This window comes from Numenius arquata, chromosome 25 (genome assembly GCF_964106895.1).
Source record: "Numenius arquata chromosome 25, bNumArq3.hap1.1, whole genome shotgun sequence".
NCBI classification, from domain to species: Eukaryota; Metazoa; Chordata; class Aves; order Charadriiformes; family Scolopacidae; genus Numenius; species Numenius arquata.
In genome coordinates, this window is record NC_133600.1 from 5,044,282 (window position 1) to 5,056,783 (window position 12,502).

The following is a 12,502-nucleotide window of genomic DNA, read 5'->3' on the forward strand; positions in this document are numbered from 1 at the left end:
CAGCATCGGCTGCTTCCCCACGAAGCCAAGCGCTAAGGAGCTGCCCCGGGCTCGCAGCGTGTGGCACTGGGCTCACCCAGCAGTGGCCCCACGGGGTGGCCAGAGGTGAGCGGGTACATACGGGTGCTGGAGGGGCTGCGGCTGCCCCCCCTCCCCCCCCGGCTGCCCCTGTTGCATGAAAGCCAAGCCCAGTGCCCCCAGTCCTTGCCCAGCACCAAACTGGGATTTTGGGGCAGATTACCCCCCCGGCAGAGACCTGCTCGTCCCATGATGTGGTTGCCCACAGCATTTCCTGGGGGGGGTTTCGGTGCTGCATGGCCCCGGGGACGGAGTGGAGCTGGGGACCCCAGGCAGGAGGATGAGGAAATCGCGGGGCGGGGGGGGGGACTCAAGCCTGCTTTGCTCTGGGTGGGCCGTTAGCACATGCGATAACGCTGATTGATAAGCAAGAACTGCAACGAGCTGGGGAGCCGGCCCCGGATCCGCGCGCGGGCTCCCGGCTGGGCTCCTAAAGTCCTTCCCCTCCCGCTGCCTCAGTTTCCCCAAGCGTCACCAGGCTTTGCCCGCAGCCCGCGGCGCCGCAGCCGCCCCGCCATCGCACGGGCACCTCTCCCAGTTCAACACGGGGGCTGCCCGCAGCCCCCCCCCGCGCTGCCGCGACGCCGGGGAGCCCAGCGCATCAAGGAAGGAGGAGGTGGGGGTGTCCCCGGCCAAGTCTGGGGGTGCTCCCAGTGAGGGTGAGCCTCACACCCGATTGGGGTGCCCCTCCGCCAGCGCTTTCTCCGGAGCGGCCCCCCCAGCTTTTTTAAAACAATAAACCCCAAAAAGCTTATACTTCTTGTCGGGGAAGCCAAGGTTGCGCACGCCGGGCTCCCGGCCCCCGCAGCGTGCCCGGGGGTTGACGATGGGGTAGCGGATGCTGCCGTCCTCCAGCCAGCCGGCCTCGCAGCGGTCCAGCAGCTGGATCTTCCAGGCGGCGTAGAGCTGGCCCACCTTGGCCACCGCCGCCCCGTTGTTCTTGCAGGCCTGCACCGCCTCGGCGTAGCTCAGCTTGCGGTACGTCTTCAAGAAGTAGACTTTGCCTAGGGGGGGTGGTGGGGGGGGAACACCACAAAAAGCAGGCGGGTGTCAGGGATGGGGAACCCACCTGCAGCATCCTGCATCCGGCATCGGTACCCGGCGGGTGGGATGGGGCAGGGATGGAGGGGTGAGCTGTACAAGCCCTGTGGACACCCCCGCCTCCCCCTCCCCCCAAAAAAAAAACCCAAAAACCAACGCATTTTGGGGGCAGCTGGAGGTGACCGGCCGGGTGGGCTCTGGGGAGCCACTGCCACGACGCTGGCAGATTTATGGGGGCTGCACGGCGGCGGGCGGCGATGGCTCCTGGTGGCGATTACACCCGCTATTTATCCTGCCTGCCACCATTAAATAAACATCGGCAGAGCCCCCCCCCCTGCGCAGCCCTGCCAGCCGGGAGGAATTTACACAGCCCGGGAGCCCTCCCGGCTCCCATCTGTCTCGCACGGCCCCGGCCTCATCCATCACCCGGCCCGTTTGCTGCTGCAATTACCTCTGTCCCCTGCTCCCGCCCGGGGAAGACGGGGCTGGCTCCCATCCCAAAGGAGATGGGACCAGATCCTGGTCCTTACTGGGGGTCCCCAGCACTGAACCCCCTTCTTAATGTGCCGGGGACCCCAGGGAAGGAACATGGAGCTGCATCCTGGACTCACCCAGGGCTAAGCATCTTCCTGGACCACCATGGGGACCCCCCCCCCCCTGCTCAGCCAAACCATGGAGCTGGGTGCCCTGTGCCTCAGTTTCCCCACACACACACCCCCACGCCCCCATTACCGTTGAGGTTGGAGGTGAAGCAGAAGGCGTCGTAGTGCTCGCTCTCCTTGTGCCGGTAGCCATAGTTGCGTACCCCCACCGGCGTGTCCTTGCGGCCGCACTCTTCCCGCGGCCGGGAGATGGGATACTGCACCGAGCCATCCTCCAGCCAGCCGGCGTTGCACCAGTCCATCCCCTCCAGCCAGGCCTGGTGCAACTGGTCGTGGGAGGCCAGGATGCCGTCCTGCTCCAGGCACGCCTGCTGCGCCTCGTGGAAGTTCAGGGTGTAGCGACCCAGGCGCGGGTGGTAGGGGAAGATGACGCCTGGGGGGAGAACGGAGATGAGGGATGGGGTCTTGGGGGGGTGTGTGTGTGTGTGTGTGTGTCTCCCCCACCTTATTTTGCTGCTGCACCCAACGAATGGGGTCGTGGGCGCAAGGATGAGGAACCGGTGGGGAACGGGAGCTGTTTCGGGGGGGAGACCCGGCTGCAAAGCCCAGTGCAGACAAACTGCCATCATCTCTGTTTGGGGAGTTGGGGTGCTCCAAGAGCTCAGTAACCCCAAAGCCCCCCAACCCTGTGACCGCAGGGACCCCCGTGGCATCCCCAGGCTCCAGGAGCTGCTGCTCTGGAACCCGGGGACATCGGTGGTGCCCATGTGGGGTCCAGCCAAGCCCTGGCATCCCCGGGGCAAGCCTGTACCAGCCGGAGCGGCGCTGCTGTGTGTCCTGAGACCCCCAGAAAGGCTTTTCCCCCTTTCCCAGTGTCCCCAGCCGCAGCAGCCCATCCTGGCGGCTTGTAGCCACGCACGGCACCAACTCTGCTGCCACATCCCGGTCCCCCCCCCAAGTGCTTTACGAGGCCGTGCCGCTATCTGTCTCCAGCGTTTATTAGCTGCCAGCCCGTAAACCTGGAGCAACAATAAAAGCCAATAACAGAGGCAATAAACCACGGCACACGCCAGGAAAAACAACCGGCCGTAAAGCGGGAGCGAGCCCAGCTGGGGGGACGCGGCAGTGGGAACCGTGTCCTGGCGCCATCCCGCGTGGGACACGGGGCCACCCGGGGTCATCGTCCCCCATCCCTCCTCCCCGGCGTAGCCGCGCCGCTGACCTTCGAGGTCCAGCTTGACCATGCCGGTGTCGTCCTCGAGCTCGTTGGTCACCTCGCACTCGTAGCGGCCGTAGTCTTGCAGGGTGACGTTGCGGATGATGAGGGAGGCGTCGCCGAAGCCATCCTCCTGCAGAGCCGTGCGGCCGCGGTAGCTGCCGAACGCCCGCCGCGCCTTCCCCAGCGCCACGAAGACGTCCACGAAGGCCATGGGCTCCGTCACCTTGGTCCACTTGAGGCGGATCTCGGCCGGGTCGTGGGTGGACACGTCGTAGTGGTAGCGGCAGGGCAGGATGATGGTGCCGCCCCGGTGCGTCACCACCTTCCCCGGGGCCGTTTGCACCACCACGGCCCCGCTGTCACCCTCTGCGAGGGACACCGAGCTCAGGGGAGTCCCCGTCCCCGTGCCTCCATCCCAGTGCTGGCACGTGGGCAGGACCCATGGTGGGGACAAGGCAGGATGGGGGCGGGACCACCTTTGGGGGGAATTTCTCTCTTTTGGGGGCTTTGCAAACCCCAGGGAGGTTTGGGCAGCTCTGGCCAGGACAGGGGGGGACACAACAGATGCCCCAGCGACCCTGATGGCACTTTAATGGACATTAAACACAACAGCCCAATGGCTGCAGAGTGGCTCCCCCCCCCCCTTCCCATCTTGGGGGTCCAGCCCAGCTCCCCCTTGCGGACCCCTGTCCCCACTCACCCATGACATGGACCACCTTCTTCCGTCCCCGGGTGCTGGGCAGCCCATCGGAGGAGAGGACACCGGTGAGGAGCAGCAGAGCTGCCGGGCCAGCAGCCCAGGGGCCTCGGGGACGCATCTGGGGGGGGGAGAGCAGAGCCCCTTAGCCCCCGCCACCCCCCCCAGGGATTAGAGCGGCGGAGGGGAGGGCTGCGAGCAAACCCACGCTCTGACCCCCAGTTTCATCAGCCCCCCCATCAGTGATGCCGGCCCCCAACCCGCACCCCCGGCCGTCACCCACCGATACGTCTCATGAGGAAGCCCCCCACCCCATCTCCCACCTCACCCACCCCAAGCAGGGGGGGGGGTGGAGGGGGGTGACCGGCAGCGCTGGGTCACCCGTTGCCTCCCCACCCCCAAGCATCCCCCACCCACGGGGACCCCCGCGGCCCCGGCCTGTGCCGGCGCTGAACTCGGCTTCACCCGCTCAGTTACAGGGGGATGAATATTTCATGGCAGACGCGCCGGGCCGGATCTCCTGAGTTATTTATGTCCGTGCTGGAACATCTGGAAACTGAACTGATGGTGCGGGAGTGGGCTGCGGCTGACAGAGCCCCCAGGGGCCCCCCAGACCCACACACCCCCCCCTTCCATGGGGGCAACCAGGGGAAATGTGGGCCGGAGCCGCCCCCAGGCCCCGGGGGGCTGCAAACCCCCCGCACTGCGGGCTGGGGCCTGAGCCCCGTGTTCTCAGATCCCAGCACGGGCAGAGTGGCTGCGTGCCCCCCCCCCCCACCCCTTCATGGGAATGAGCCCCCCCGTGGGGCTAGTGAAGAGGAGCCAGAGCTTGGCTGTGGGGTAGGGAGAGCAGGGCAGCCCCCCCCCGGGGGTCCCGGTACTCAGTTGAGGTCAGGGGGAGTGGGGAAGCCCACCCGGGGGTCCTGGTGCCCGGTTGGGAGAAGGGGAAATGAACAGGGAAGCCCCCCCGGGGGTCCCGGTGCTTGGTCGGGGTCAGGGGGAGTGGGGAAGCCCCCCCGGGGGTCCCGGTGCCCGATTGGGAGAAGTGGAAATGAACAGGGAAGCCCCCCCGGGGGTCCCGGTGCTCGGTCGGGGTCTGGGGGAGCGGGGAAGCCCCCCCGAGGGTCCCGGTGCTCGGTTGGGGGCAGCGAAAGTGGTGCTCGGTCGGGGGCAGAGGGAGCAGAGCAGCCCCCCGGGGGTCCCGGTGCCCGGTCGGGGTCAGGGGGAGTCGGAAGCCCCCCCGGGGGTCCCGGTGCTCGGTTGGGGGCAGCGGGAGCGGAGCAGCCCCCCGAGGGTCCCTGTGCCCTGTCGGGGGCACGGGGAGCGGGGCAGTCCCGGCTCTCCCCCGCCGGCGGCCCCGGGGCCGGTGCGGTGTTGCAGTGCGGGACACTGCGGCGGCAGCCCCGGGGCTGCGGGACGCCGGTGCCCGGGAGCGAACAGCGCAGCGCGGCGGGGGGGGGAACCGGCCCGGCCGCCCCCCTCGCCCCACCGGGAGCATCCCCCGTCCGGGCTGCCGGTACCGGGGGTCCCGTCCCGGCTCCCCGCGGTCGCACCGCAGCGAGCGGAGCCGCCACCGCATCCCCCCCCCCCCCGCCCCCCGCACTCACCGTGTCTCCGCGGACGCCGGTGCCGGCCCGCGGGAGGGGCCCGGCCGCAGGAGCGCTCCGGTGCCGCCGGTGCTGCCGGTGCGGCTCCGCGGGAGGGGGCGGCACCGGGAGCTCGGCCCGGCCCTGCCCCGGCTCCCGGTGCTGCGCAGGGCCGCCGGCTCGCCAAGGTCACCGGTCCGCCCGGTATCGCCGCCGGGCCCCCGGCACCCCCCGGTACCGGGCTGCGAGCGGGGGAACCCGCGGGGTAAAAGGAGTTTTGCCGGGTAAATCCGACCCCCACCCCCGGAGCCACCGCCAGCACCCCCACCCGTGAGCACACCCCCACCCGTGAGCATCCCCACCCACCCGCGGGCACACCCCCCCACCCCTCGCACCCCCCCTGCCCACCCGTGGGCATCCCTGGCACAGGCGGGGGCACCCCTTCCCCCAGCTCCCCCCTCCCAGCCCGAGGCTGAGGGGCAGAGTGGGCAGCAGGGGACCCCCACACCCCAAAGGGCCGGAGGGGGCAAAGCCCGGCATCCCCTCCCGGCACCGGGCAGAGGCTGGGAACCCCCAGGGGGGTGACGGCGGGGGGGGGACACACGGTGCTTCGGCCGCTGGCACGGGGGTGACGTCCCCAGCGGGAGCATGGACGCGGGTTCAGAAGCCGTACCCTCGCTCCTTTATTTTGTAAACAGTGTTTTCCTGGCACGATCCCCGCTTCCTGCGTCCTTCCAGCGCGGCCGGGAGCACCAGGGTGGGACAGGGCCCCCCACGGTCCCCGGGGACCCGCCAGGAGGGGACCCCGTCTCCCGCAGCCCCCTGTGGGTTAGATCCCCCTGAGCCCTGGCAAGGGCAGGGTCGTGGCTGCAGCGACGCCCCCCGGAGTCCCCCCCCAGCGCACCCCACAGCGTTGGGGGACACTGCAGGGACCGGAGCATCCCTGGGGACAACTCTCCAGCTGGTTTTACAGTGGGGAAAGGGGGGACAGGCAGCAGGCCCCCCCGGGGTGGGCAGGAGATGTCACTGGTGCTTCTTGCGGTGGCTGGCAGGAGTGGTGGGCAGGAAGAAGGCAGGGCAGCGCAGGCAGCGGAAGGCCAGGAGCTGGGGGCCCAGGGCGTAGAGGAGGTTGATGAGGAGGAAGCTCCACCAGACGTCTTCGGGGGTCTGGTAGGGGAAGGGGGTGCGGGCGTGCAGCGAGGAGCCCAGGTGGGAGAACTGAGCCTGGGGACACAGGGCAGGGGGTGACACGGGGTGGGGACCGGCAGCGACGGGGTGTCTCCGAAGGGTTGTTTCGCAGGAGCACACCCGGCGTGTCCTATCTATAGACCTGCCGGCTCCCTCCAGCCTATTTCTGTCAAACTCATCCCCGGCTCCATTAAGATCCACCGAGGCCAAAGTAATTATCGGGCAGCGGCGGTGGGAACTGCTCCACATGCAGCCACGGATCTGTGCGTGTCCCCACCACCACCCCCAGCTCAGCGCCAGCTCCCCGGCTTGCTGGGGACCAAAACCCAGCCTGGGGGTCCCACCGTGTCCCCCCTCCCCTGCAGCGGGAGGAAGGACGGTGGGGCAGCCCCTCACCTGCGCGACGGCGCCGGCAAACACCAGGCTCCAGTCGGGCAGCCAGGAGCAGCCGGGCAGCACCAGCCCGTAGATGCAGAGGCAGAAGAAGGGGAGGACGTAGAACATGTAGATCAGCATCTGGGGACACACACACACGGACACGGAGAGGGTCACCCCCACCCCGGCTGCACGGCGGGAGGGTTTCCAGCCCTGCTCGGACCCCACTCACCTGCACTTTGGGGTAGGCGACGGGGTCACGCAGGTACGGCTCGTGCTGGTAGATGTACTCGAAGCACGAATCGGCAGGACAGTCCAAAACCACCTGGGGATGCGGAGAGCGGAGGGGGGGGTGGGTGTGGGGCAGATGAACCCACCCTGGGACCCCTATGGCCCCTCCAGGACCCCCATGGCCCTTCCAGGACCCCCACGGCCCCCTCTCACAGCACTCACCATCCCCCTGAAGAAGGTGAAGGCAGCGGTGAGGAGCAGGACCAGGACCAGCCCCAGGTCCTGGGGCCGCTGGTACAGGCGCTTGCTTTGCTCCTTCGCAACCTGGAAGAGGGGAAAACGCTGTATTTTCGGCTCCGCACCCTGTGGTCCAGCCCCGGGGAGGGGGAGAAGGTTGATGGCCCCCAGCCCGGCTCCCAGCTCACCTTCTCGGGGCTGAGGCACGGCAGGGCCCTGGGCTGCTGGAAGAGCCTCCCCCCAGCCCAGATGGGGATGAGGACGTAGGGCAGGTTGAGGAGGAAGGCAGGGCTGAGGTCCGAGCTGTATTTCCCTGGGGAAGGAGAGCACGGGGCAGACATGGCGGGGCGCTCGGCACCCGGGACCCCTACCCAGCCCCCAGGTCAGCACCTTCCTCCTCTGCCCCAAGTGCCTGGGAGCGAACCTGCCGGATGGATGGATGGAGGGATGGAGGCAGCTTGGAGGGATGAGGAAGGGTTGGATGTCCCCACCGAGTCCCCCTGCACACCCCCGTACCTATCAGGTTCCCGAGCAGGAAGACGACGATGCTCATCATCAGAGAGCCCAGCCAGAAGAGACCCAGGTTCCTGTAGCTCTTTCTGCAGAGACATCGGGATCAGACGCCTCTGCCAGGCTCAGAGCTCCCCCTCCCCACAAAAAGCGGGACCCTCCAACCCCCACAAGCCCCTCCACTTCGAGCTCCCGATCCGTGCCGATGCCACGTGGCCACGGGGAGCCACCTTGCCCCGCTGTCCCCGCTCACCTCTGGCCGATGGCCGCGATCATGGCGAGGTAGAGCCCGTAGTGGACGATGCCGTCCCAGTAACAGATCATGATGCCGTGCGCCGTGCGCAGGTAGGGCTCGCCCTGCCCGGTGGGAAATCGTGGATCAGATGGGGTGGGGGCCGGCTCCTTCCCACCCCCCTCCCACCTCCAGGGGATCCCGCGGGAGCCGGGGCTGCTCCCTGCACGGTCCCTCCACGGCAGGATCAGCATCCACGCTTGCCCTGGTGGACATAGGGCTGCTCGTGGCATGGCTGGGGGTGTGGGAGAGCCCGAGGTGGGGGGGTGAGGTGGTACCTCTCGGACGTAGACCTCCACGAAGCCAGAAATGTAGCCATCCTCCTCCAGCGAGATGATCAAGTCGACGACGGAGGTGAAGGAGAACACCACAAACACTACGGGAGAGAGAGAGCCGGCTCCGAGCCAGTCCCACGGCTCTCCCCAAATCCCACATCTCCCCTTCCCTGCCCCGGCGCGGGATCAATCCCCACGTCCCCGGGGTGGGGTGGGGGGGACTCACCGCAGAAAAGGGGGTCCTGGAAGTGGCTCCCTCCGCTCACGAAGAAGATGATGGAGATGAGGCCGGCGAGCACCAGCACCGCCGTCAGCATCAGCGCCAGCGGGTTGCTGCAGAACAGCGGGACGGGTTCAGGCACCCCGCGAGCAGCCGGGGGGGGACGACGGGTGAACCCCCATTTCCCCCCGGTCCAGCTGAAACACCCTTTGCCCCCACTAATTTTGACCAGTCTCCACCAAAGCAGGGGGTGAGGCAGGATCAGACCCCACGCTCCAGCACAGGTGGGGTCCCACAGGGTGTTTTGGGGGGGGGGGGGGAACCGGCTCCTCCAGGGTCTGAAATAACCCCGGGGAGATGGGGGGGGAAAAGCCGGGGGGAGGCTGGGTCTGACAACCAGGAATGGATGGGGAAGGGGCTGCTTTGCCAAGGCTTCTGCGTGAGAAGCCCCAGCGTGGTCCTCCCTCTCCCTCTCCCTCTCCCTCTCCCTCTCCCTCTCCCTGGGCCAGCGTTATAAAACACCGGGGGAACCGATTATAAAGCAAATCGTTAATGAAGAGACAGATCCTGAAAACACATCTTAAGGGAGGGAAAAAGTTGCAGGGAAATCTATCCCGAGCTTGCTGCATCCCCCCCCCCCCCAAGGAGCTCTCCCGTCAGCTGGGAGAGAGGCAGCTCTGGTCTAGCCAATATTTCTAGGAAACACGGAAAACATCGCGATATTTTTCACTCGAGCTTTAACCCCATTACCAAAGGCAAAGAAAAGGCAAATCGTGGCCGTCGGTCTGCACAGACCCCGTGTGAACGGCTGTTTTGGGAGAAACACCCAGTGACCAGCCATGCGGCCGGGGACAAAGGGCCAGCCGTCCCCTGGTGCCGTGTCACCCCGCCGGGAACAGCTCGGGTCTCATTTTCGGAGGCTGCAACAACACCCGGCTCGTGTTTGGCTTGTGAAGGCGGAATCGCTCTTCCAGGGACAGGGATGGGGATGGGGACAGGGAACCGGGAGCACCCAGGGATAGGACAGGGATGGGGACAGGGAGCACAGGACCCCACACCTAAGGACAGGAACGGGGACAGGGGACAGGGAGCGCTGGACCCCGCACCCAGGGACAGGATAGGGATGGGGACAGGGAACCAGGAGCACCCAGGAGCAGGACAGGGATGGGGACAGGGAGCACAGGACCCCACACCCAGGGACAGGACAGGACGGGGATGGGGACAGGGAGTGCAGGACCCCATGCCTAGAGACAGGAATGGGGACAGGGGACAGGGAACGCTGGACCCCACACCCAGGGACAGGGACACGGACAGGGAATCAGGAGCATCCAGGGACAGGACAGGAATGGGAACAGGGAGCACAGGACCCCACACCCAGGGACAGGACAGGGATGGGGACAGGGAACCAGGAGCACCCAGGGACAGGAGGGGTGTCACAACAGCCAGACTGAGCTTGTCCTCACCCAAAGCATCCAAACCAACACACGCTCCCGAAAAAAAAAAAAAAACAACCACCTCAAAACAATCAAATAATGGAAGTGTCACCGCCTGAGTGCATTATTACCAGTGTATAATTAATTACTACACAACTAATTACTCCCACAGAACAATTAATTCAAAAGAGTCAAAGGCGGGTGCTGCGGTGGAGTTGCACGACGCCGGGCTCCTCCGGTCACCACCAGACGTGACCGAACCTGTGACGGGGCTCGAGACACACCGACACGCGGTGGCACCGGGGCCACCAGCTCACCGGGCCAGGCTGAGGGGCTTGGAGGCCACCACCGCTCGTCCTGCGGTGGGGACTAATTAAGAAACAGGGGGACATTCCCCCCCTCCCCGCCATGTCCCTCCGGGGGCTTGAAGGGGGGGGTCAGCGCTCCCCACGGCTACAGAGGGGTTTCACGGCGATGGATCCCGGAGATGCGGGCTGCGACGGTGCGATTCCGCACGGGATGGAAGGACGGAAAAGATGGGAATGAAAATTGGGAGATCTTCAAGTAAAGCTCAACAAGCGGTCAGGGAAACCCCGGCCCCGCGATTAGGTGAATTGGGGCTAAAAACGTTTCCCGCTGGTAAAGCGGGTAAAGCTTTTTATAGCTAAAAGAATTAGCTATAAAAAGAAATAAAGAAATAAAAAGGAATGTTTAAGGAACGGGAAAAGGAGGGGGAAGGGGCCTGGCAGGAATGAAGGGACAGACATCAGTGAAGGGGGGAAAGAACCCGGGGGGGACACCCAAAGCTAGCAGGTCCTGGGGCTCGAGACTGGAAATAAAGAGAAAAGAGAAGAGAAATAAAGGACATCAGGAGACGCTGGGGGCTCTGGCCACCCCTCCAGGGAGCTGGGTCCCAAAGCCCTGAGGCCAGGGTGATGGCCGGGGATCAGGACAGGCTGGGCTGGGGCACCACGGGGGTGTCACTCGGCAGTAAAACTGAAAGCGGGGCTGTTATCAGGCAGGGTGACGGTGACGAGGCCAGCGTGGAGGGGTGACATCAGCCACGCTGGGACACGCCAGCGGCCGAGTTGCCGGGGGGGTGTCACTCTGGGAGGGGGAGATGGGGCTTTGAGGGGTCCCCAGAGCCTGGGGAAGGGCACGGCTGTGACCAGAGAGGACACCCAGTGTCCTGGTCCTGTCCCTCTGGCTGGGGGCTGCGCTGGGACCGGGCAGCCGGAGAGGATGCTCATAAATCAGGCAGGTGCTGAGCCCCCCAATCTGGGGGGATTTGGGGTGTCGGGGAACCCCGTTACCGCTCCGCGTTCTGCAATGGGCCTGAGCAGCCCCACTGCGTGTCTGCTCAATGACGGTGGGAGTTAAAAGGCATAAAGGCAGCCATGAACCACGTCAGGGACATCCCAGCCCCCAGGGGCCTTTCTCTGGGCTCAGCTGGGGCAGGAGCACCCCGACCGAGCCCCCTGCCCCGGGCTGGACCCCAATCCCAGGACAACCCACCCCAGACACCGTTCCCCAGATCCAGATGGGACCCGGTGGCCCATCCCGGGTGGCTCCTTGGCCACAGCCTTGTCCTGGGCCAGGTTGGATGTTTATACCCCCCCCCTCCATCCCCCCCAGCGTCCAGGACCAGCGGAGGGACAGGATGGCATCAACCCAACCCCAGAGCTTCCTCCCCGTCCCGCACTCACTCTGCCAAGGCGGTCGCCGCGTTGATGCCCAAGGCCACGGGGATGGCCAGCAGGGAGGGGGCGAGGGTGCCCGGCACGGCGGGGAGCTGCATCCCCGGCCCGGCCACCGCCGCCGGAGCCCGTGGACTTTGGCCCCCAAGAACAGGCAGCGCCCTTAAAGCGCCAGAGCCGGCCGGGAGGAAGCTCGGGGGGTTCCGGGGGGGTGTCTGGGGGGGGTTCCAGGCAGCAGGCGAACGCGTGTGGCTCTGCAGGAGGGTCAGTGCGGGTCTCCACGCTCAAGGGCTGCCTTGAGAAATGGCACCGAGGGCTGCGGGGGAAGGATAAAACCACTCCAGAAGAGGCTTTGAAAGCTCAGGGACTGTTTTGTTTGGGGCTTTTCTCTTTTCCAATTCATTCTGGAAACCTTAAGTACCTAAAAGAGCCAAGAGGACGTACCTCTCCAGATCTGTAAGAGGAAGAGAGGAGAGAAGCACATGAAAGCCAGCACTTCATCCCTGCCTTTAATAATGAATTGAAGCGAGCAGGAGAGCAGGAGTTTCAAGGTCTCTGCGCTCAACTGGGAGCCCAGAGCTCCCCCGACATCCTCCTCTCACATTCTCTGCTCAAAACACCGGTGTTTGCCTCCCCCCAGCCCGGGGAGAGACCTGCCCCAGCCATCCAGAATTTGGGAACACGCTTAAGAGACTTCCATGGAACTTTGCAGAGCCCCAGCGCGGCTGCTCAACCTTTCCCCCTTCTCACAAACCCGTCCCCGCCGTGTCACCGTCACTCTTTTGCCCTCTTGCTTCAGAGTCCGGGGGCCGAACCGGCCG

General features: G+C 66.1%; 2 protein-coding genes across 2 annotated transcripts; both read right to left on the reverse strand.

Annotated features, from left to right (window-relative positions):
* Positions 1 to 744: 744 nt before the first annotated feature.
* On the reverse strand, positions 745 to 3,758 carry HAPLN4 (hyaluronan and proteoglycan link protein 4). The gene is made up of 4 exons (XM_074163810.1): positions 3,641 to 3,758; positions 2,944 to 3,306; positions 1,852 to 2,154; positions 745 to 1,082 (listed from the first exon to the last, which is right to left on the reverse strand). Exons 1-4 carry the CDS (start codon positions 3,756 to 3,758, stop codon positions 745 to 747), a joined length of 1,122 nt encoding a protein of 373 aa, XP_074019911.1.
* Positions 3,759 to 6,246: 2,488 nt separating this feature from the next.
* On the reverse strand, positions 6,247 to 11,782 carry TM6SF2 (transmembrane 6 superfamily member 2). The gene is made up of 10 exons (XM_074163758.1): positions 11,691 to 11,782; positions 8,558 to 8,664; positions 8,335 to 8,432; positions 8,018 to 8,121; positions 7,771 to 7,853; positions 7,443 to 7,567; positions 7,240 to 7,341; positions 7,019 to 7,111; positions 6,808 to 6,927; positions 6,247 to 6,447 (listed from the first exon to the last, which is right to left on the reverse strand). Exons 1-10 carry the CDS (start codon positions 11,780 to 11,782, stop codon positions 6,247 to 6,249), a joined length of 1,125 nt encoding a protein of 374 aa, XP_074019859.1.
* Between the last annotated feature and the right edge of the window lie 720 nt (positions 11,783 to 12,502).

Bases quoted from the DNA above. Each gene is read 5' to 3' on its own strand.
- TM6SF2 (XM_074163758.1), bottom strand. From the start codon at position 11,782: ATGCAGCTCCCCGCCGTGCCGGGCACCCTCGCCCCCTCCCTGCTGGCC. The intron at 7,112-7,239 runs GTGAGTGCTGTG...CCGCATCCCCAG, and splicing joins TCACCTTCTTCAGGGGGATG to GTGGTTTTGGACTGTCCTGC. The intron at 6,928-7,018 runs GTGAGTGGGGTC...GTGTGTCCCCAG, and splicing joins TCGCCTACCCCAAAGTGCAG to ATGCTGATCTACATGTTCTA.
- HAPLN4 (XM_074163810.1), bottom strand. From the start codon at position 3,758: ATGCGTCCCCGAGGCCCCTGGGCTGCTGGCCCGGCAGCTCTGCTGCTC. The intron at 3,307-3,640 runs GTGAGTGGGGAC...TGTCCCTCGCAG, and splicing joins GAAGGTGGTCCATGTCATGG to AGGGTGACAGCGGGGCCGTG. The intron at 2,155-2,943 runs GTCAGCGGCGCG...TTCTCCCCCCAG, and splicing joins GGTCAAGCTGGACCTCGAAG to GCGTCATCTTCCCCTACCAC.